This window comes from Rattus norvegicus, chromosome 12, assembly GCF_036323735.1.
Source record: "Rattus norvegicus strain BN/NHsdMcwi chromosome 12, GRCr8, whole genome shotgun sequence".
Lineage (NCBI taxonomy): Eukaryota > Metazoa > Chordata > Mammalia > Rodentia > Muridae > Rattus > Rattus norvegicus.
In genome coordinates, this window is record NC_086030.1 from 5083839 (window position 1) to 5108607 (window position 24769).

General features: G+C 41.0%; 1 protein-coding gene across 12 annotated transcripts in view; it reads left to right on the forward strand.

The window, feature by feature from the left end:
- The window catches only part of Pds5b (PDS5 cohesin associated factor B), a 143095-nt gene that overhangs the window by 45725 nt on the left and 72601 nt on the right, over positions 1-24769 (forward strand). For 10 of the 12 annotated variants that reach the window (XM_039089323.2, XM_039089324.1, XM_063271248.1 and 7 more), the window contains 6 exons: positions 7094-7220; positions 11192-11395; positions 14444-14530; positions 14625-14722; positions 15732-15858; positions 21337-21417. In XM_039089323.2, the coding sequence (XP_038945251.1) occupies positions 7113-7220; positions 11192-11395; positions 14444-14530; positions 14625-14722; positions 15732-15858; positions 21337-21417 (705 nt within the window). In that variant the 5' untranslated portion in view covers positions 7094-7112. Of the gene's footprint in view, positions 1-7093; positions 7221-11191; positions 11396-14443; positions 14531-14624; positions 14723-15731; positions 15859-21336; positions 21418-24769 lie in introns of those variants that run through there. The other 2 variants (NM_001102383.2, NM_001101805.1) reach the window with 1 other exon arrangement.

The window sequence follows — 24769 nt, forward strand, 5'->3', positions numbered from 1 at the left end:
AGTGTATACAGTGGTTAGCTGCTCTGTGTTGTGTATGTAGTGTATACAGTGGGGTAGCTGCTCTGTGTTGTGTATGTAGTGTATACAGTGGGTAGCTGCTCTGTGTTGTGTATGCAGTGTATACAGTGGTTAGCTGCTCTGTGTTGTGTATGTAGTGTATACAGTGGGTAGCTGCTCTGTGTTGTGTATGTAGTGTATACAGTGGTTAGCTGCTCTGTGTTGTGTATGTAGTGTATACAGTGGGTAGCTGCTCTGTGTTGTGTCTGTAGTGTATACAGTGGTTAGCTGCTCTGTGTTGTGTATGTAGTGTATACAGTGGGGTAGCTGCTCTGTGTTGTGTATGCAGTGTATACAGTGGGTAGCTGCTCTGTGTTGTGTATGCAGTCTATACAGTGGGTAGCTGCTCTGTGTTGTGTATGCAGTGTATACAGTGGGGTAGCTGCTCTGTGTTGTGTATGCAGTATATACAGTGGGGAGCTGCTCTGTTGTGTGTGTCTGAGTGTATACAGTGGGTAGCTACTCTGTGTTGTGTATGTAGTGTATACAGTGGGTAGCTGCTGTGTGTTGTGTCTGTAGTGTATACAGTGGGTAGCTGCTCTGTGTTGTGTCTGTAGTGTATACAGTGGGTAGCTGCTCTGTGTTGTGTATGTAGTGTATACAGTGGGAAGCTGCTCTGTGTTGTGTCTGTAGTGTATACAGTGGGTAACTGCTGTGTGTTGTGTATGTAGTATATACAGTGGGGAGCTGCTCTGTATTGTGTCTGTAGTGTATACAGTGGGGTAGCTGCTCTGTGTTGTGTCTGTAGTGTATACAGTGGGTAGCTACTCTGTGTTGTGTATGTAGTGTATACAGTGGGGAGCTGCTCTGTGTTGTGTATGCAGTGTATACAGTGGGGTAGCTGCTCTGTGTTGTGTCTGTAGTGTATACAGTGGGTAGCTACTCTGTTGTGTATGTAGTGTATACAGTGGGGAGCTGCTCTGTGTTGTGTATGTAGTGTATACAGTGGGGAGCTGCTCTGTGTTGTGTATGTAGTGTATACAGTGGGGAGCTGCTCTGTATTGTGTCTGTAGTGTATACAGTGGGTAGCTACTCTGTTGTGTATGTAGTGTATACAGTGGGGAGCTGCTCTGTGTTGTGTCTGTAGTGTATACAGTGGTTAGCTGCTCTGTGTTGTGTATGTAGTGTATACAGTGGGGTAGCTGCTCTGTGTTGTGTATGCAGTGTATACAGTGGGGTAGCTGCTCTGTGTTGTGTATGTAGTGTATACAGTGGGTAGCCACTCTGTGTTGTGTATGCAGTGTATACAGTGGGTAGCTGCTCTGTGTTGTGTATGTAGTGTATACAGTGGGTAGCCACTCTGTGTTGTGTATGCAGTGTATACAGTGGGTAGCTGCTCTGTGTTGTATATGTAGTGTATACAGTGGGGTAATAGAGGACATTCCACCAAATCAGTTTTCAGATAATATTTAAATGGCTTGCTTTTCAGGAACAAATAATTTTCTAGTCATTTCCTCTTTTTTCTGTTAAAATACTTTTCGCTCTTTGGGTCAGCATCGTAAGCCATTGCCCGAATCCCTTTTCATATCGCTGTTTCCTAAACGGGCTGTCTTCCATGGTTCTCCACCTGAGAGTTGCAGCCCTTTCATAGGGGTTGCCCAAGATCATTATGATTCACAACAGTAGCAAGATTAGTTATGAAATAGCACAAAAGTAGTTTTATGGTTGCGGGGGGGGGGGGTTGGCCAGCACGAGGCACCGTATTAAAGGGTTGCAGCATTAGAAGGCTGAAAACCCCTGGTTTCTTCCCCTGTCTAATCTGCGCTGCACAGTGGCTACATTTTTCATGCCTGTCTACCTCCACCCCTGCCTTTAATGACAAATTCTGAATCTGCATTGCAGACTTGATATTTCTCTAAATAGTTGTCATTGATTCAGCAAGTACTTTCTGAATACCTACTACTACTAATGCTCATCATGTAGCATAAAGTCATGCCTGTCCTTGTCTCAGAAGTCTATGATTTGGTAGAGATGGAAGTCTAGTGAGTATACTACGATAATGTGCCATTTCACTAGGCTCAGGATAACTAGGTGTTGGAGGAGGGCCTCTTCTGCTGGGTGGGAGTCAGGGTGAGTGACCATGTACACTTAATGACTCTCGGGTTCATGGTAAGTACGTCCAAACTGCTTAGAATACCACGGCTTGTAAAGATTCAGTGCTGACTCAGGAACCTGCCCCATTGTTGGCTCTTACTGTTTTCATTTTTTAAAGATTTATTTATTATATATAAGTACACTGTAGCTGTCTTCAGACACACCAGAAGAGGGCATCAGATCCCATTACAGATGGTTGTGAGCCACCATGTGTTGGCTGGGAATTGAACTCAGGACCTCTGGAAGAGCAGTCAGTGCTCTTAACCTCTGAGCCATCTCTCCAGCCTTACTGTTTTCATTTTAGCTTCCTTTTCTTTCCTGTACATTTTGGGAGCATCACCCTAGCCTTCAGTGACAAGCCTGAACCGTGCCAGTCTTTTCTCTCACTGTTATACATTGCCTTTCACCATCATACTTTCTAGAAATGCCACCATTTAAAGTCTCCTTCCCAGGCTTCCTGTTTGCTCTTTCTGTTACTGTGATTTCAGAGTCTACTGTGGCTTGTTGTTGACAGCTGTTTCTCGGTAGACTCTTGAGTCCTTTTTATTCATCTCCCTCATAGTTACTGCCGAGATGTGTGTAAGAAACTGGTACACGGCAACTTGAGTTCCCAAATACTCGAGTACGCATATTCTGTGCTGTCTACCCTTGAACAGCTCATCCATGCTGACTCTTAAGCTGCAGGCTTTGTGCGTTGTGAAGTCAGCTTCTTTAGTAATCATGCTCCCGGGAGCGCCTTGTCCGAGGCTTTGATGCTTACGCTGTTTGTTCAAAGGAGCACACCCTTGAGCGTGGGTCTTGGCAGATAGTGCTTACTCTCTCTTCACATTCTTCTCCATTTGGCTTGATATCTGATTACCAATCCACTCACCATCACTAATGTTTGTGTGAAGTACGGCAACAGCAGTGCGTCTTGCTCCATCCTGACTGACTGATGCTGTCTTTCTTCCTCCGTCACTGTCTGGTTCGTGCTTATGAGTCTGTTAGTAGACCATCTTATGTCCCCTTGGATTGTTTTCCCTCCCCAGACCATGTTGTCCAGATCACTTTAGCTTTCTATTGGGTTTTAGTATTTGCTAGAACCAAGTCCATTCACTGTTTTTAATTCCTTTAATGTCTCGGTATTTGGGGATGGATGGATGGATGGATATATATAGTCTTCCCCATATTCTCCTTTCTCCCTTTCCTGTTTCCTTTCTGGTTTTGCTCTTTTCATACTTAGTTTTGTTTTTTTTTTCCAAAGATTTATTTTAGTTATATGAGTACACTGTCACTGTCTTCAGACACCAGAAGAGAGCATCAGATCTCATTACAGATGGTTGTGAGCCACCATGTGGTTGCTGGGATTTGAACTCAGGACATCTCGAAGAGCAGTCAGTGCTCTTAACTGCTGAGCCATCTCTTCAGCCCAATTTTTTTTTCTTTTTTCTTTTTTTTCGGAGCTGGGGACCGAACCCAGGGCCTTGCGCTTGCTAGGCAAGCTCTCTACCACTGAACTAAATCCCCAACCCCTCCAGCCCAAATTTTAAACATTAAAATACAGTTAGATCATTCCTTCTCTTCCTTTCTCTCCCACCTCCTTTGTCACCCAACAGCCTCTACCTCCGCTCCCTCTTGAAATTATGGTCTCATTTTATTGTTATTGCTACACACACAGATCCCTAAATGCATGGCTGTCTTTCTGTTTTTTTTCGTTTTGTTTTTTAACACAAAGCCTCATGTAGCTCAGACTAGCCAGGAAATTGCTACTTCTCAGACCAACCCTGGACTCAGGTCTCTGTTTCTAGGATTTCAGGTGTGTTTCACTATGCCCAGCTGTCATGTTTCTACCACCAACCCCAAGTCGTCCTCGGTTGCACCTGGGCTCCATTCACTGAGCTGCACCCTCACTTCAGAACCAAAGCTCGATTTGATGATTGCATTGAGTCTCTAGTCTACAGGACGCTGTAGTTCTGCATTTCAGACTGCAGTATCTTTTCAAATAGATAGTTTTCATAATTACCTCAGGCTTCATCGAAGGTGAATCTTTCCATTTTGTTTTTCTGTGAAACTTCTTTGTTGTTTCTATGACTAAAAGTTTGCTTTTTTTACACTTGAAAAACTTTCATTTTTAAATATTATAAACAATGTCACAGAAATAGTATTTTGAACTTGTCACCATCCTGCACCTGCTCCTCTGAATACTTACATACTTAGAGCAAACCCAAGAGGTTGACATGGGTGCAGTACTTGGTGGTAGGTTTTTGTTTTTGTTTTTGTTTTTGTTTTTGTTTTTGTTTTTGTTTTTGTTTTTGTTTTTGTTTTTCGGAGCTGGGGACCAAACCCAGGGCCTTGTGCTTGCTAGGCAAGCGCTCTACCACTGAGCTAAATCCCCAACCCCGGTGGTAGGTTTTTACATAATGAACTCTTGAAACTTTTTGTTTTGCTTTTGTTTTTTTTTTTGAGACAGTTTATTTGTATGTCCCGGACTGTCCTGGCACTCGTTCTGTAGATCAGTCTGGCCTTAAACTACAGAGATCCGCCTGCCCCTGCCTCGTGAGTGCTGGGATTAGCGGTGTGCACCACCACCCAGTGCATTTTGTGTTTCTAATTTATGTGCACCACTACCACTCAGTGAAGTTTTAGTTTTAAGTTTACATATTATTGCCTGCATGCATGTATGTGCAACACTTTGTGCCCAGTGCCTGCAGAGACCAGAAAAGGACACCAGATCCCCTGGAATTGGAGTTAAAAACAATTGTGAAGTGCTATGTGCGCTAGGAATTGAACCTGAGTTCTCGGGACGAGCAGCCAGTGCTTGTAACTTCTGAGCTGTCTCTCCAGATCCCCTACGCCTCAGATTTTGCTCATCATTGTCTGCAGTATCTGTAGTTCTGTGGTGTGGGCCCTGAGAGCAGTGGATTTCTACCTTCCTAATGCTGCAACCCTTAATACAGTCCTTGTCGTACTGATCCCAATCATAAAGTTTCTACAGTTACGAATCATGTTAACATCTGTGTTTTCTCGTGGTCTTAGGAGACCCCTGTGAATGGGCTGTTTGACTCTCAACACGGTTGCACCTCCCGGGTTGATAACCGCTGCTGTAGTTTCAAGTACGCACATGGCTGTCAGGAGGGAGTTGCCTTCTTCCTTACTTCTCCACCCACCTTTGTTTCCTTAAAGCTCCTCATCTGCTTTCTACTTCTAGAGTATTATTTTGAGACAGTTAAATAAGGAAATCATAACATGTGTAACCCTTTGGGCCTGACTCTTTCCTTTGTGCATAGTGACTGTTACACTACTGTGTACTTTAACCTATTAAAGACATTTGGAATGCTTTCACTGTGGGAATATTTTCTATAAGTGTAAGTTTTCATTTTTCTTAGAAAATGTCCAGTAGTGTGATTTCTGGCTCTGTGGGTTAAATACTTCTTTTTTTTTTTCATTTTAATAAGAAAGGGCCAGACTTCTTTTTACTGCTTCTATGCAGCCAGTGATCCGTGCCAATTTGCTTTTTCACAGTCTTGCCTGCTGTAGTGTCATTTTATTCCAGGCATTTGTACAGTGTGTAATGAGACCTTGAGGTTGAGTTTGTGTTCTTACAGACAGTGCTGCTGAATCTTCTCATGCACTTACCTGTTGCTTGTGTATTCTCCAAACATCTGTTCATTTCTTTTGACACTTTATGATTGTATTTTATGTATCAGAGTTCTACAAGTCACCTATCAGATAAGTGTTTTACATGTATTTTCTAACTTGACTACTGTTTTAACGTTGTAGAGCTTTCTCTGTATGGTGTAGAATTTTTATAGAGGCGTGTACTTCCATTAACTCCAGTGCTAATCTGTGTTATTGTTTGAAGTGATTGTTGGTTGACTCCACAGTTGTATTAATATACCAGTTTACTGTGCTTGATAGACACTTGCGTTTGTTCTCAATGCTTGTGAATGTCTTACGTGAGACATGTTTGCTTGTTTCTCTTGAGCACACACAAAGAAGTGGACCCAGGAACCCTGCACGCATGCATGCACACACAGACACGCACACACACTCACGCATGCACGTATATAAATATGATGTGCTGCGTATGTTGAAGTTTTCTTGAATTATTCCTGTAATTTTGAATTTATTGTCTTTGGCTTCTTGAATCTGTGATTGCTGTCTTATGATATGTGCATTTGTGTGGCCTGCTCAGTCGTCTGTGGGTCTCAAGATAGACCCCCTCCTCACGTATTTAGTTCTGTGTTTCTCTGGTTGTGCCCTGGATGATTTCTTTTGTCCGAATTCTGATATCTTTGCTGTATGCAAATGAACTTGTCTCTCCAGCTTTTATTGGCTGCTGTTCTGCATGTCCAACCATTTGTTTTTTATAATTACTCTTTACAGATTTTCAGAGTTGTCTTTTATTTAAGTTTTTGATGGGTATAAATATTCTGTCCCTCTTGTCACACGTGAGCACTGAAACTGAATACTGTTTTTGTCCTGTTGGCAGATCACATCAGAGATAAGATGGATAGAATACTGTAGCGTTTGCTTTAATTCTGTGGAGTGTTGGGATTTTTTTTCCCCTAGATTTTTTTTCTGAATCATTTATGGCACTTTATTTTTTTTATTAAATAAGTATACTTATGTTAATTCTTTGAGAATTTCATGTAACTTGTTTTGATCAGATTTACCCTTGTTCCTGCCCCTACTTTGAACATTTGTTTGTTTATTTGTTTATTGTTGTGTGTTTTGTTGGGGAGAATTATTGCAAACTACACAGCTTGCTACTAATGAAATAAGAAGTCAGTTTGTTTGCCTCAGTAATTTTGGGAAATGTTCAGTAGAATACTTAGCAGTAGATGTCCAAATTGTTCTAAATTATGAGGCGGATACAGATCGTTCGGTAACATCTTATCTGTTACATTTATTATAGAACATGCTTGCTTTTAGTTTGTACCTAATAATTTTCTTCCTTTAGGGGTACAGACATTTCCATCATGGCTCATTCAAAGACAAGAACCAACGATGGCAAAATTACTTACCCTCCTGGTGTCAAGGAGATCTCAGATAAAATCTCTAAAGAGGAGATGGTGAGGCGGCTAAAGGTGAGTGGACATTGTGTGCTTCAGATTGCTGGGCAGTAGGTTGTAGCCCTTTCTGGTGGGGATCTTCATGGAGGGCCATGGAGCTTGCTTTGTTAGGGATTTCTTTTAAAGTAGCAAATGGCAGAGAGAGCTGTGGGAACAGGGCAGTAAGGAACAGTGGATCCTACTGCTCTTTGGAGAGTGATTAGCACATGTCCCATGATATTTTTGTTCTGTCTATTACCAAGTTATTTGTGCTTTCTTCACATTTGATGCCCACTACCCCTCCTCCATCAAATCTTCAGGTCTGGGAAAGGAAGTTTGAAGTATTTATAGGAGTCCTAGGCTATAGGTTACCTTCTGGTAGGTTATTTTTAGGGTAAGAGAGCGTGACTGTTAGTGTCTGTCTCTGCTTCTGGCACACTGTAATAAACCAAGATGGGCAGTAAAGCTTACAGGAGACATTCTCCATGACAGGGGTCTCTAGATTGTGTCTCACCTTTTTCTTCAGGGCATTAGGGGTCCCTGTGACAGCTCAAATGTTTAAGTACCAGTAACAGACAAGGTACAAAACAACAGATTTGTTACTCAGGATTATTGTTCTATTTAAGCAAAATTTTCCTTCTGTGTGGACACGTGTGTGTGTGTGTGTGTGTGTGTGTCTGTGTCTGTGTCTGTGTCTGTGTCTGGTGTGTTAACTAGACATTTGTTACAATTTTTTCATTTCTTTCAACTGATGCAAAATGTTTTACATATTAAAAATAATACTCACTAGTGGGTCACATGTACATTTTGTAATGTCTACTGATCTGCTGTTACTTATGTGATTGTCAGTGTTGGGAAAACTTGTCTTCATCACTAAAGTCTGGGAGCCTTACAGAACAGTAATATGTAAGGTTGCGGTATCATGTATGCATGTGTAAGGGACGCATACTTTTCTAAGTATGTCTACATTTTCTTGATCTGTTGAATTTTATGGAACTAATGTATTTCTTCCCTCAGGTTTACCCCAGGAGTGGTAGGCCATGCTGTCTATCATGTTTATGGGGAACGCTGTGAAGACAGAGCATGCACACACAAGCTGATTGACATTTAGTATCTTTATGCATACTGTTAGATCTCTTTAAGTTAGATGCCTCGTCTGAATTATAATCGGGGGTTCTCTGTACCCCGACTTAAGGCAGGTGTTGATGTGGAGCCTAGGCTGCTCTGGACCTCCATATGTAGCCCACACTGCCTTCGAATTTATAATCTAGCCTAAGCCTTCTGAGCACTGGGATTAGTGATAGTTTTAGTGATTTACCATACTGTTTGAATACACAATAGTGAAAAGTTCCTGTTATCTGGGTCTGGAGCAGATTTGATGGTTTCATTGTCTTCATATTCAGTGTTGTGTACCCTCTATTACTGTCCGATCGTGTGTCCAGCAGCAAGCTGGCCAGTGCAGTCTTAGCTTCAGAAGAAGAGAAAGTAGAGTGAGTCGGGGATGATGATGCTTTTTGCTATTTACTCATGTAAGTTTTATGAATTATGACAATTTGTTAACATACAGGTTATCCTATAATTTCTGGGTTTTCCTATAACATTTTATTCAAAATAGACTTCATTTCCCACTCTTGCATAAAGAGATTATAAGGAAAATAACTAGTTCTGTGGACCTTTCTCTCTATTTGCCCTTGTGACTTTCATGGCGCAGAGGTGCTGAGAGCTAATGTCTTGAGAGTGTTGCAGTGGAAGTGTCAGGACAGCAGGCCTAGATCTGGGTCCTCTCACTTTGTGTTGGCTCTGTTGGATTTGGTATCAGGCATGGCAGAGCAGAGGGTTGTTCTCTGAACAGCATTGTCTCCCATGGCTGCTCCGGGAGATCCTAGGGAATACAGCATTTCTCACTTAGAGCTACAGGCCTCTGGTAAGTCAGAAGCCACAGGCCATGATGCTCAGTAGCCCTGTTGAGAGGTTAGCATGTGCAGCGCCACCTAGTGGATACTGTATGGTTACCTTTCGTCAGAGTGAGGTCGAAACTCGTGTTCTCTCAGGTTTGACAGTTTTCTTGATTCTCACTTAAATAAAGAATAGAGATCATTTTGTTGAATTTTATTTGAAGTAAGGATAGTTGGAGAAAACCATTTCTACTGATATTAACCTTAGAGAAAACTTCATAGAATTTAAACTATATAATTTTTTTTTGCATCCCCCTTTTATAAAAATAATTGTGAAGACAGATCTGTTTCGTGCAACCTGTGTCTGCTTAACACATACCTGGATTATCTCGCTGAACCAATGAAATACCCATATCTTATTTCCTTTTACTGTGGCCTATAACATGCTTAGTGTGTGACTGTGACACTTAACTTATGTCATGGTAACTGAAGGTTGCATTTTTCTTTAAGAACACATCTTTGACATCCTTTAAAAAATAGGTTTATTTTTATTTTTCAATTATGTCTTTTTGCTTGGTATGAGCATGCAAATTCAGTGTCCCCAGAGGACAAAGGAGTCACAAGTGATTGTGAGCTACCTGATCTGGGTGCTGGCAGCTGAACTTGGGACGTCTGGAAGAGAAGCGCATGCTCTGAATGCTGACCCATCTCTCGGTCCCAGCAGTTTTTCTTGAATCTGTTTATATGGTCTTTTAGGGAGGCTGAAATAGAAAAATCACATCTGGAGCGGTTTAATGGCTAAAAGATATATTGTTGCTATGGCAAAGTACTTGACAAAAACAGTTTAAGGAAGGAGAGTTTATTTTGGGCTCACAGTTCAGGGTATACTTCACCATGACAAGGGAAGATCTGGTAACTGGTGTGAAGCAGTTGGTGCCATTGGACCCACCGTCGGTGAGCAGAGAGATGAACACAGCCCACACCACTGTTCTCTCATTCCACCAGGAGCCCGGGCCATCCACGTTCACTAGTGGCTCTCATGTCTTCAGGCAGACTTCCTGGAAACAGTTCTGTAGACAGACATTTCTGTAGATACATTTCCATGTGATTCTAAATCCATTCAGATTGTTAGGGAAGATTAACTATAACAGATAGAAATTTACATTTTCATACCAGGTGTTTTCTTTAGGATTAGATCAATTAGAAAAAAAAAAGAAAAATGTGTGCTTTTTAAGTTTATAGTATTTTTATAGTGAGACAAAAAGTTTCCACAGAGACAAACTGAGTAATGACCACTATATAGTGTGAATCCTAAACTAAGTCTGCTTAGACGATGTGTAGATGGATGACAGTCATTTCCTTTACTTTAAACTAGTGATTCGGGCTGGAGAGATCGCTCAGAGGTTGAGAGCACTGACTGCTTTTCCAGAGGTCCTGAGTTCAAATCCCAGCAACCACATGGTGGCTCATGGCTATCTGTAATGAGATCTGATGCCGTCTTCTGGTGTGTCTGAAGACAGCTACAGTGTACTTATATATAATAAATAAATAAATCTTTAAACTAGTGATTCTCATCTGTGTGGTGTGACCCCCTTTGCGGGGTCAAACAGCCCTTTCACAGGGGTCACTTAAGACCACAGGAAAACATGGATATTTGCATTAGATACAGCTCATAACAGTAGCAAAATTACAGTCATGGAGTGGCCACAAAAATAATTTTATAGTTGGGTCAACACAGCATGAGGAACTGTATTAAAGGGTCTCAGAGTTAGAAAGGTTGAGAACCACTGCTTTAAACATTGAGTGTAATGAGTTCTTTTTGAGGTGGAGTTTTGTTTTGTAGCCCAAACTAGACTTGAAATCATGATCCTACTGCCTTATCCTTTTGGTCTTTGTATTACAGGCATCTGCGGCCAAGCCTGGTTAAAATATTTTAGTCATATTTTAAAAATTGTTTACTCTCCATTTGTAAAAGGATCTCATTCTGTGTTTTTCTGGTGAACTTTTATTTTGAATGTTTATTTTGAGTGAACTTTTGTAAGTCCTGTAGCCTTTCATCTGACGAGACTATTTACAGGAAACATCTGACTATTCGATGATCTTTGTGTATAGATGGTTGTAAAAACATTCATGGACATGGACCAGGACTCTGAAGAGGAAAAGGAACTGTATCTAAACCTAGCTTTACACCTTGCTTCTGACTTCTTCCTCAAGCATCCTGATAAAGATGTCCGTTTACTGGTGGCTTGCTGCCTTGCTGATATTTTCAGGATTTACGCTCCTGAGGCTCCTTACACATCTCCCGATAAACTAAAGGTAAGTATTGAAAGGAAGTACTACCCGTCTGACTAAATCGAATGAGATATTAAGAGTTTCTTTGAATTCTGTTATATTGCCTGGACCAGACTTTTATTAAACTTCTGTTTCCTGGGAAAGTTACTTTTGAAATACAATTTCTGACCCTCGGAATGAGCCGATTAAGGGGGTCACACGCTGGTGCTGTACACACTTACTCTCTCTCTCTCTCTCTCTCTCTCTCTCTCTCTCACTCACTCTTCTCTCCAAAGGAATGAATTTATATTTATTCTGGAGCCAAATATGAATGCCTATGCCCCAAGACCACAGATTTAGATGACATTATCCAAATCCTGTGTTCTCTATGTGCTAACAGTTTGTAGTAATAGAACAGTAGAAAGACATTAAAATCAAGGCCTCTTTTTTTACATCCGTGTAAACACCAGGTAGATGGATTATAGTGGCGTGGAGAAGTCTCTGTTACAGGCCCATGGCGTAGTGGAAGCTTGCATTCTGTTCATATATTCCAGAAGGCACAGGGGTATTAGGTCACAGAGGTCTGGGCATGTATGGTTATGAAGGGGGCTAAAGCGAGCCCAGAATGGTTGGTTTGTAGACTTGCAGCGTGCAGCGTGCCTCAGCCGCAAAAGTCCTGTGACGCCAGTCAGTCATCTTGCAGAATCTCGAGCATCAATCACCAAGGTTCTTTTCCTGGTAGTGTGGGCTCACACAATGGATACTGTGCTTTTCATGTTGTGTCTCCATGATGCTATATGCCTTTCATGATGATTCAGAGTATTCTCTTTTCTTGAGAAAATTATTAATGAAGACCATACCCATTGTTTAAAAGATAGCACTTATGGGGAGCCTGGAGAAGAGCTGTATAAACGATTCCAAATGCCTGTGTGACAAATGATTCTGGAAGCTAATGGTCAAAACTGACTCTCCTTAGGAAGATTTCTCATCCACGTAAGAAAAAGTCGCAGATGGCTAGCTTTAGTCAGAAATGTTAATGTTATCTGTAATGAGATCAACCACCTCCAAGTCAGACATGGCCTTAGACGCTGGAATTTCTAGTTGATAATTGGAATGAGAAACTTGCTCCCTTGACCACCTCTTCCAACTCAGTAAAATTCTAGTCAAGTGTCAGACATGTCAGTCATGTGAGCTGGTGTGTGCTTCCTTTTCCCCTGGATAACCAGCTATCTGAATGTCTAGGGAATGGGGCATTTGGTGTAGGCCAAGGCTCCTCCTCACCACATGCTCCATTGACATCCTCGCAACAAGAATAAAGTATAAAGACTGCCACTGTGCATCCCACTTGCCTCTCTTGTGGGCTTCTCGGACTGTGTGAGCAGTGCTAGCTCAAGGCTGAGAGAATGAAAAGGCATCCTGGAAGAGAGAAGGGTGTAGACCTGTTCTGTGTCAGGACAGCTATGAGAAGAATTTGCAGTCAGTGAGATTCAAGAAAGGTCTGTGTGGATTAGCCGACATATTCAAAAATCTGTTGGTTTGTTCCTCTTGGGGCTAGAACTTAAGAGTCACTGTGTTTGAAGGGTGCCAAGTGTTGATGGGATCGTTTTTCTTCCAAGTGCCCTCAAGTTCCACTCTTTTCCTTTTGTTTCCAGTAGTGCCACATTTATTAGTATTATGTGTTAGGAGATTGTCAGTTCTGTTCTTCCCTTCTGGTCTCAGTGTTTTACTGGCAGGAGCAAACTCTTATTGGACATTTGGCTTATTAGGAGATTATGAGCGAATTGACAGTTATTACTAACTTCTGATAGAGCTAGTGTGCCAAGTAATCTTTTAGATAGAAAGGAAGGGCTTATCCATGGAGGTTATGTTTTGTGCATTACTACCATCAAGGCAGCCATTTATAAAGGATGTACATTTTTAACAGTCTTTGTTTTTATTTTATGTGCGTTAAAAATTTGCCTGCATGTGTGACTGTGTAAGATTGTTGAATCCCCTGGAACTGGAATTACATACAGTTGTGAGCTGCCATATGGGTGCTGGGAATTGAACCTGGGTCCTCTGGAGCCATCTCTCTAGCCCCAAGGATGTACTTTTTATAGTACTTGAAATATAACTGAATAAAACCAGTCATTTGCATATAATATTTTTGCCTTTTAAAATGCATATCCATGAGTTTTTTGTCTATCTTTAAAAGACCCAGGTAGGTACTACGGGAAGTATTAAAAAACCAAACAAAACAAAAACCTAAAATATGAGGGGGGGGGAGGTTGAGAAATGATCCAGGGAAGCAAGTTCCTGCAGTGTACTGACGGCTAAGGAGCTAGCCAGACTGAGTTCCATTTCTCCTTCTCAAAGGCTGAGCTTCTAATGTGTTATGCTATTACTTGCTAATTTTTGTTTTGGGATTTTATGTTTCTCAAAAAAAGTGGGTTTATTTTGTTGTTGTTGTTGTTTGCCGCATACTTGCATTGTTTCCCGTGTTGTTCATTTCAGGGGAGTGCTCAGCTCTCGGTTTCTGCCACGCCTTTATTCAGATAGTGGCATGAATTTTATTTGACTCACTTTTTAAACTTGTTTATTTAATCTGTTGTATGATGATCATTTTTTCTGTACACTGACACTATCCCACCCCTCTATGTATATTTTTGTGTGTGTGTGTGTGTGTGTGTGTGTGTGTGTGTGTGTGTAGGGAAGTATAATGTTTTCCTTTAAAGAATAATGATGTATATCATGTTTTTCACGCATTGTATTCATCGGTAAGATAATAGCATCTTTTTTTGTCGTTTTTTGAGACAAGGTTTCTCTGTGTAGCCCCAGCTGTCCTGGAACTCACTCTGTAGACCAGGCTGGTCTCTACTCAACAGAGATCCACCTGCCTGCGCCTCCCAAGTGCTGGGATCAAAGGTGTGTGCCTGTCTGTCAGGGTCTTTATGTAAAGCCGCACTGTAAAACAGTTCTGCCCTTCTTTCTGTTCTTTCCAGTTCATTCTCACGTTCACAAGGTTGGTGGTGAGCTGGGGCTCATCCTGCTAGTGCGATGTATATTTCCTTTTAGCGTTCATAATCTAAGCAAAACTTTGGTTTTTTTTTAAAGGATATATTTATGTTTATAACAAGGCAATTGAAGGGACTGGAGGACACAAAGAGCCCTCAATTCAATAGGTATTTTTATTTACTTGAGGTAAGCAATACATTGTTACTTGAGATTTTTTTTTCCATTCTTGTATATTTTTAGTATCTAATATATTTGCCTTTTCCCTACTTCTTTCTTTTAGAACATTGCATGGGTTAAATCATATAACATATGCTTTGAGTTAGAAGATAGCAATGAAATCTTTACTCAACTATACAGAACATTATTCTCAGTTATAAAGTAAGTTGATTTTTAAATAAGTGACATTTCTTTTTAATTGTAAAGCTTTTCTGTTTACTGTGAATCTGCATAAACTGTTATTATAAACATTGCCTTAAGATTATAAATGAACTTACAATTATTCTTTGTATAGTTCTTTTTTTTAAAGATTTATTTATTTATTATATATAAGTACATTGTAACTGTCTTCAGACACACCAGAAGAGGGCACCAGATCCCATTACAGATGGTTGTAAGCCACCATGCGGTTGCTAGGAATTGAACTCAGGACCTCTGGAAGAGCAGTCAGTGCTCTTAACTGCTGAGCCATCTCTCTAGCCCATCTTTGTGTAGTTCTAAATGAATAGAATTTATTATTACGTATTTGTTAGGATAGCAAATTAGACTAAGTTTTTGGATTATATTATTTCTGATTATATACCATGTTAATTTTTGTTGTCATTGAGACAGGGTTTCACTCTGAGCGCTGGCTGTCCTTAGAACTCTTATGTAAACCAAGCTGGCCTTAGCCTCACAGAGATGAGCCTGCTTCTGCTTCCCAGGTACTGGGATCAGCGCTGTGCCCCATCACATTTGGCTCACATTGACTTTTTAATACATCTGATTGTTTGAAAGTTTTGCTTATCTATAAAACTTAATAGAATTTGGGGCTGGGGATTTAGCTCAGTGGTAGAGCGCTTACCTAGGAAGCGCAAGGCCCTGGGTTCGATCCCCAGCTCCGAAAAAAAGAACCAAAAAAAAAAAAAAAAAACTTAATAGAATTTTAAAATACTTTGTCCAATTTAAGATGAAACTAAGATTGTATTTCATTTTACTACTTTGGTTGTAAGAAGGGCTAAAATTAGGGGAAAGTAATTTAGTAATATAGTTTAAAAATAAATTTCTCTCATTGTAAGAGCAGAGAGAAAGAAGCTTGACATGCAGACATCTCTCAGCGCTTTTGTAAAGTACAGTGTTGCTACTGTTGTATCTGTCTGGGTTGAAATCAAATGCCTGTTTTGGGTTCCAGCAATGGCCACAATCAGAAAGTTCACATGCACATGGTGGACCTTATGAGCTCTATCATCTGTGAAGGTGACACAGTATCGCAGGAGCTCCTAGATACAGTCTTAGTGAATCTGGTGCCTGCTCATAAGGTATGTGAAGTGTGTCTAAACCCTGTTCAATTGAGGATTTATTTTTATGTTATAAATAGAATTTATACTGCTTTAATCTTAGTTGTGTAGACTTTACTGGTTGAATAATATTAAGATATTTGTGTAAGATATAACAAAACTCCTTACATTTCTTAGTCGACAGTTGAATGAAGAAATAATGAATGAACAATAATTCATGTGATAAAGTATTTGGGGTCAGTGAGTTTTGAGTAGGGTGCATTTCTCACTCTCTGTGGTGCTTATTAGCATAGCAGTGTGGATGCTGGCCCTCTCAGCATTGCAGATGCCTCTTACCTGGCACCCTGGTTTTTCTCATCCTGCCCCTACCCTAAACTTCTCATTCTCACATAGCCCTACCATTTGGCCATGTGTTCTCTGTGCTCCTCTCTCTCCTCCCTCCTCCCACTTCCCTCCTCCCTCCTCTCATGGCTTGGTCCACTCTGCTTGTCTTGTTTAGTAAAGGACTTTCTTCCTGCTCTGGATTCATCTAGATGCCTCCTAAAATCCACAGTAAAAACCTTACCCTCAGCCGTATCTTGGAGAAGTCATTTTCTGGTGCTGCAGCGCCCACTTTATACAGGAGTGGGTTAACAGCCGCTTAGATACTGCTGTGTATATAACCTTATGTGTTGGGACCTCAGCGGAAAAGGTGGCTAATGCAGAGACGGAGCTCAGTGACCAGTGAGTCTGCAGTGTGTGCATTTCCCTATGTATGTGTCTGTGTTCTGACTTTTGAAAATGTTCCAGTCAGGTAAGCAGTTGGAATGACAGTTGAATGATTGAGAAGGAGTTGAGTTTCAACAGAGCAACATAGACATTACCAGTATAAACAAATATTTGCTTAAATTCTTCTCTTATAAATTTAAGGGCTGTGTAGCACGATACTGTCTTAGTCTTACATTATATAGGTACAAATAATCCTTCATTGAAAATGAACCTTTAATTTATAGGGAGGTAGGGGTTGGGGATTTAGCTCAGTGGTAGAGCGCTTGCCTAGCAAGTGCAAGGCCCTGGGTTCGGTCCCCAGCTCCGAAAAAAAAAATTATAGGAAGGTGTTAATGCTGAGAGTAAGCAGGCTCAACAAAAAACTCGAGATGATACATTTATTAGATGAAAAATCAGGTGTTGATATGGGCTCTGATCGCCTATCCAGTCTGTGGTTATTCGGGTGTCTGATTTGCTGCTTCCTAATTCTGCCCTGCTCAGCCATATATCTGTCACTGAGAAACACCTTGAGAAGGAGGGCAGAGGCAGCGATTAGATCCCCTGGGAACGTACTGCACACCTCCCACATACACGTTGCCCCCTTCCCAGGCACACAGCACATCCTCCTGGGGTGCAGAGCTTCTCCTTTGTCTTTAGGGCCCACAGGGTTAGGATTTCTGTTTATTATCATTTGAAACAACTGTACTTTCCGATAAGGGGCACACTATTGGAGGCAGCCCACCAGGGAGCTTGGCCTGTTGTCTCAAGCCTTTAGTAGGTGGGCAGTATCATCAGCTCCAGCACTGGGCATTTAGGGAGACTTCTAAAGTTGATGAGGCAGGCTCCCTATGGGGGCTGTAACTGACCAGATTCTTAGCCCATTGGAACCCACATCCATGCCAACACCTAGCAGAAAAGGCTCTCCCAGGCGCAGATTAAGTGGCTAGCTTGATTTTTTTTTTTTCTGTACCCTGCAGCTGATTAGCAGGGAAGTTCTAGGCCTTTGTCTCTTCAGACTGTTGTCATGAAATTTCCATTTGTAAGAAATGGTAGCTCTGTTTCCTTAGCTTATGTTACTTAAGTAACAGTCTACACAAATGGTGCTTCCTGAGGCCTGTTTTCCTTGGCCCACTGCAGAGAACTTGTGTAAGAACAAGAACGCTGAGATCTGACTGTCTCCGACATGAGTAAAGTCTCACAGTTCAATCCTTGGCTTAGTCTGCTTAGCTTAGAGAGAACAGTTTTGGGGTAAACTTTTCGGTCATTTGTAAAATTGTCGTTCTTTATACCTTAGCGAACACTTTTGAACTGAATAACATATTCAAACAAAGTTGAAAAGAAGTCTTAAGTAGATTAAAGATAGTTTAAATTAAGATGATCTTAATTAAAGATAGTTTAAATCAATTAAGGGCATCAAACAGAGTTAAGACCACTGAAGAGCTTGGTGACTAGAGGGTGAGCCCTGGGCCCCACAGGACAGACCCATGACTGCAAGTTGTCCTTTGACCATCACATGTTTGCAGTGGCATGTGTATGTTCACACACCACACTCTAGATCAATAAAATAGAATCAGAATAAGAGTTAAAAACTCACAGTAACTGGACATAAAAATCACAGTGAGGAGAAGAGCTTACTAGGAGTGAAGTGTGGTTAGTGATTGTGGATTGACGTGTATTCTTAGTTTAAGGATGTTAAGAGAAGGAGGATAGGCAGTAATGTAAGACTTGAGTTCACCACATCATGTGGCTGTCACATGGCGCTGGAGACTAATGCAGTTTGTTGGTGATGATAGGAGAAACAGCTAAAATAGAGTCATGGAAGGACTGAGAAGACTCAACAGGCAACTACATGCTAAGAAAACAAGAAAGTAAATGATATTAATATTGCTGACAGGACCATAGCTTAGTTGGTAAACTGGTTTTGAACCCAAGTCTGATCTCCCAAACTCACTAAAAAAAGCCACATGTAGTATTGTGTACTTGTAGTCTTGGCTGTTGGTGACAGACGGATCAGCTAGCCTAGCCTGCTGAAGAAAAAAATGGAGAAGGAAGAGAAGGAAAAGTCGGTTGGTGTCTAAGGAATGATATCCTTAGGTTGTCCCCTTGCCTCATGCATGTACATACATATATACATATGTGTATACTACTCCTTCCTGCCTAGAACATGTGTGTTCGTACATGCACACAAATATTTTACGTAGTCAGTTTTTGAGGCAGGACCTCATGTATAACCAAACCGGCTTCAGACTCATTTTGTAGCTGAAGATAACCTGAGTTTTTGATTATTCTGTCTTCACCTCTTGAGAGTATCCCTAGGATTACAGTTGTGTGCACCCTGCCCAGTTATATAGTAGGTGTTCCCACATGTTAGGCAGACACACTCTACCAATTGACCTTTATCTTGAGTCTTCATATAGTCTAGTCCTAAAGCAGAGATTGATGAATTATGAAGAGAATGAAACAGTCATTATTTATTGGGTCAATTTAAAGTTCAGACCAAGCGTTTATAGAAATACTGACTATTTGAAACACAATACTACAAGCTTAATGTCAAACATCATTAGTTTGATAAATTATAATGACAACTTTCTGGTGCAAGAATTCATAAAAATCAGAATAAAATATAAAAGCAAAATAAAATCAGTCAAGTAGAAATGAATGAAATAAGAAAAGAGTGACATTACTTGAAAACTTCAATTTGTACTTTGAAAAATATATTAGGCAAAATCGTAGCAAATTAAATCAAAGAAAGGGTGATAATATCAATATGTAGTTAAAATGGACAAGAAGTATGAAGACCGTTAAAGGACAGTTTCATGATCAGTAATCTCTGAATACATTTGAAATTAGACTAAACTAATTCTCAGAAAACAGTCACTTGCCCCATGCCCTCAGCAGTAAAAACTTAGTTGATCTTGAACCACTTGAGTATGTCGGCAGCGCAGCAGCAGCAGCAGCAGCAGCAGCAGCGAACCACGCTGATGGGGGGAGACTCCCCTGACTATTTATGGGGCAAACTGCCTAACGAATAATCACCCGAATTCCAGAGCGTAGGAAAGGGAGAGAGAGTATCACTCAGTGCCACATGTGAAGAGAGAGGAGTCACAGACATAAGCACCATCTTCCCGAGGACTCGGAAGAGCTAATCCACAAGAACAGATGCAGGGTTTCATTTGTAAAACTGACTCGCAACTCCATTAAAAAAGTTACCGTAGAGGGTTGGGGATTTAGCTCAGTGGTAGAGCACTTGCCTAGCAAGCGCAAGGCCCTGGGTTCGGTCCCCAGCTTCGAAAAAAAGAAAAAAGAAAAAAAAAAGTTACCATAGTCACTGCCAGAGTGGCGTAAAGTAACACCATTAACAACCAGATTGGCTTTGTGTTTACAAAGATGGACTAATGCCCCCAAAGATTAGAAAGATAAAAAGCCTTGAAGTCATTTTCAAATGAGGATGTTGTTCAGAGACGTACAGCAGTACCCAGAAAAATCAGAAAAGACTACATGTGGCAGATTTAAGATGGATTAAATATGTTATAACAAGTTTTCATTTGTAACTTTGAGAAGATACACTTAGCAGATTAACATGTGATCTTACAGTTTATACATTACCTCTTGTCAAACCATTGTAGTTGTCTGACAAAGCACAGAAGAAGGCTTAATGAGCAGAGAGATTTGCTGTTTTAGAATATGGGAGAATGTCATGATGACTTCAGTTTTCTGCATATGGATCTATAATCCAATCAAATAGAGCAGATAATTTGGCAAATGGAGTCTAAAATTCACACAAAGGAGCAAATGGCTCATAATAGCCAAGTAATTTTGAAGAAGAATAAAGGAGTGGGGCTTGCTGTTAAGATATTTCTTTTATGTCTTTCATATATAATTAGGTAATGTGGACAAAAGGATTTCTGAAAGTAATGGAAAGTTTACGTATGGATACATAGTTATTTTAGAAGCTTAGAATGTGCTACAGATCATTACGAGATAATCAACTATCAGTTGTGTTAAGGTAGTTGATTACGCATACGAAAAATAAATTCACATTATTTCATATTATACAGAAACATAAAAACTAACTCTAAAGTGAACCCCACATATATCAAGTCACACAAAAGGTGTGTGTGTGTGCGTGCATGTGCATGTGTGTAAGAGGTCACAAGCTTCTCTGGTGCTGAAGTTAGGGCTGTGAGCTGACCGAGGTGGGTTTTCTGAGCTGTCAGTAAGGGCTTCCATCGCTAAGCTGTCACTACAAGGTGCAGCCTGCCCGCCCTCTTGTGATGCTTTGGTTTTCCTGGACCTGTCATGTAGCAGACTATGTTTGGACTCATCTGAACCACTTTGATTTGGGGATGATGTTTAGAACAACTAAATACTACTTCTTTTATCTAATAAACATCCACTGACCATTTCTATATGGTTAATCTGTTACGAAGGGGAGCTGAAAAGAATGAGGTTATTTTTGATGGGAAAGATCTTGTGATCTAATAGGCCAGATTTCTCTAAGAAAAGTCACTTGACTGTCTTTCTTTTGTGGATACGTCTCTCAAGAGTAGCTTTTAAAATACAAATAATATTTTGCTTTTCACAGTTGAAGTACCGGGCTATAGTTCTGTGGTAGAACTCAGTAAGCCCACAGTAGGAAACTGGACGAGGTCCTCACCTCTGCAGACAAAGGAACATGTCTAGCTATGTAAATGTATATCTATTTATGTATATATAATGTATATATAATATGATACTATTGGTGTTTTCCAGAACTTAAACAAGCAAGCGTATGATTTGGCAAAGGCGTTGCTGAAGAGGACCGCTCAAGCTATTGAACCCTATATTACCAATGTAAGTGTCACAGCTGACTCAGGACGGTTAAGATGAGAGTTTGAAGACCAATGGAAGCACATCTCAGAGGGTGGCCCACACTGCTCAAGTTTCTGTTACTGTTCATCCAGGGAGAGTCCAATTCTTCTCTCTTAAAAGTTTCTTTTGTTTCATATTTTTGAGAAGGTTAACTCTTGTCTGTGCCTTTATCTCTTTCTTTCAGGTTCCTAGAGACCACAATTTTGATAGTTAAGATAGTCAGTTTCTAGTGTTAGCAATAGAGTTAAAGGCTAATCAGATAGAACATGTGGTGCCGTCTGCTGTTCAGAGAAGCTGCTTACATCTCCTTGGAGATGAAGTTGATCTGTGCAGTGAGATGGTATGAACCAGCGTTAGGACCTAGACATTGGAGGCAAATGTGACTGCAGTACAGGTTGGTGGAAGTTGATTGTACATTGTTGTCCCCGAGAGAGATTTCTATAAAGCGGCCTTTTCTGAGGAAGAGGGAGGTTTGCAGTGACATGAACCCTTTTAAATATCACCCTACTTCTGAGTGACTCTCCTGTATTTATTTTAGAAGAGACAGGTTTAGACCCATGTCACTTAGATTAAGCTTCATTTGCTCTCCGAAGTTCTTTGAGCTGTGTCACTCAGGTGGCGCCATCCACATCATGCTGTGTGTGAATCTGTGTATGAATGGTGATGCCTCTCAGAGTACAATCAGTTCAGTGTTAAGATAGCCCTGGGCTTGTTGAACAGTTCTTTCCATTTGCCTTCTACCTCCAGGCAGCCACAAGGATGTGAATCCGTCTGCTTGAGAAAAGTGAGACAGTCTTTTATGTACATGTAGTTTACTAATCCTAAGCTTATAGAAAGACAATTTTTTTGTATTATATAATAGTTTAAGGCAGGGTGTAAAAGGCATGCCATGAAAAGTAACGTGCACTAGAACTCAGCCTTGTAAATTCCTGCTTTTCTTTCTTTGGAGCTGAGGACCGAACCCAGGGTAAATTCCTGCTTTTGTTTGATCTCAGAGTTCTAGCGTATGATGGACGCTTCAGAAAAATAAAATTTATTTTGATGGTGAAGTTTGAAAATCAGAGGATTAATGCTATGACTTACCGTAATAGCCCAGGGCTGTCCATGTGTTCACAGTTGTTTCACTGGTGGGTGTTGCTTGACAGGAGTTGGCTGAATTGTGTTTGTGATTGTTGACTTTGTGTCATCGGCACCCCAGGAATGCAGACCCAGCCTCAGGCTTCCTAAGTGTACCCACCTTTGCCTGTTTCAAGTGCTTCTGAATGAAGACTTCCATTCCCGGTCTAGTCCACTGGCTGCGCCCTGCCTGGGGTCTTTAAGCCAGCACTTCTAAGTGAGATGTGTTTTGATGCCTTTTCCTAAGATTTGGGAAAATAAATCTTTGACTGAGTAACTAAAGCAAAGTGAGTAAAGTGATGTTTTCGGGGACCATATGATTTAAGGTGATTATGCTGGTCTTTGAATTGGGAGGTGTGTTTGGCAATGGATGATGAAGAAAAGGCCCAAGGAGAATTTTCAGCAATCTCAGATAAGTAAATGTGAAAATCCTCCCGTTACATTAATTTCCTGCTGTTCTTGCCCGTAGAGCCAGATGCTTCATCTCTCCCACATGCCCATGGTTTTATTGTCCTCTTTAGCATTTGGGGCGGGCAAACGGCAGTAGACTTATTTATCACCCCTAGCGTGTGTGTGTGTGTGTGTGTGTGTGTGTGTGTGTGTGTGTGTGTGTGTTTGTGTGTGTGTGTTTGTGTGTGTGTGTGTGTGTGTGCGTGCCTGCCTGCCTGCCTGTCTGCCTGCCTGCCTGCCTGCCTGCCTGTGTGCACTCGCACAAATGTACATGTGTGTTGTATTCATGTGTATATACCCACCCGTATGGATATTGTGCATGGTGTATGCATATGTGGAAGCAGAGTGCCTTGATGTGGGGTGTCATCTTCAGTAGCTCTCTACCTCTTAAGAATTATTATTTTTAAGGCAGAGTTTCTCATACGCCTCGAGAGTGACAATTGGGTAAGACTGGCTGTCCAGTTAGCCATCAGGGTTCTTCCATTTCTACCTCCCCATCACTGTTTTATAGGTGCATGCACTGTCCCCGTGGGTGCTGGATATTCGCACTGACCTCTTCATGCTTGCACAGCATACGTTTTGCCCGCTGAGCCATCTCTTTGGCCTCACTGACCATGATTATGTTTTCCTCTGTTTTTATTCCTTGCTTTATTTGAGAGTTAGGAGTGAAGTCATTGGGAATTGCTTTTGTCCCTCCCTCTGAGACTGTTCCTTATAAGCCTTATTTTTTACTTGAATTTCGGGTACTTCTGTATGAAAACACTTTGTGGTGATTTGAGTGTGTCGTGGTATAAGATTAGTGCAGTGGTAGGATCCGTCTTGTTTGTGCGTGCATGCTAGGTGATGTGACGGTTCCGACTTGCACTCCTTGCTGGTAGCATCAGCAGGAGCAGGCACTGAGGGGTGGTTCTTCTCGCTGCCTTTCACAGTGTGCACATGCACACTCTGAGCTCTGTCCTTTGTGTGCCGGTTCCTCTCTACATTAATACTGAAGAGCTCTGTGTGCGCTGTACAGTCCTGTTTGCTTTTTCTCTTGTAATGGGGTTTTACTGGATTAGTCACACTGACCACAAGCCTGCAGGCTCCAGTTTTACTTCTGCTTCTTGAGTAGCTCAAAGTACAGGTATCACCCATAATGCCCTGAGACTCTGTCTTTCTTTCTTTTTTTTTTTTCTTTTCTTTTTCTTTTTTTGTTTTTTTAGGAGCTGGGGACCGAACCCAGGGCCTTGTGCTTGCTAGGCAAGCTCTGTCTTTCTAAAAATAGAATTGGTTTTGGAACCGCAGAGGTGGTGACTCCGCAGCTAAGAGCACCACTGTTCTTAAAGAGGAGCCAGGCTCAGTTCCTACCCACACGGTGGCTCTCAACTGTCTGTGAACCCAGTTCCATGGGATCTTTTGGTCTCCAAGGGCCAGACACACATAGCCCACAGATAAATATGCAAGCAAAGCACTCATAAATAAAGTTATAATAATGGCAGTTTGTGTTGTAACCACACACAAGTTGAAAAGAAAAGCAAAACAGTGACTGAAAAGAAAACATACATAGCGGCGATTCAGAAATGTCTTAAATTTATTACTTAGTAATTTTTTATTGCGTTGTTTTAGTAACACATATTAGAATATAGTTCAAAATTACTGTGTTGAACTAAAAAGATTCTTTGATTTGTTGAAACAAAAAATCTTTATGTTGCTTAATCTTATGAGTCTTTGTTTCTGCTTATATAAGTGGGGATCAGTCCTTGTATATTTGTCTAGGAATAACTTATCT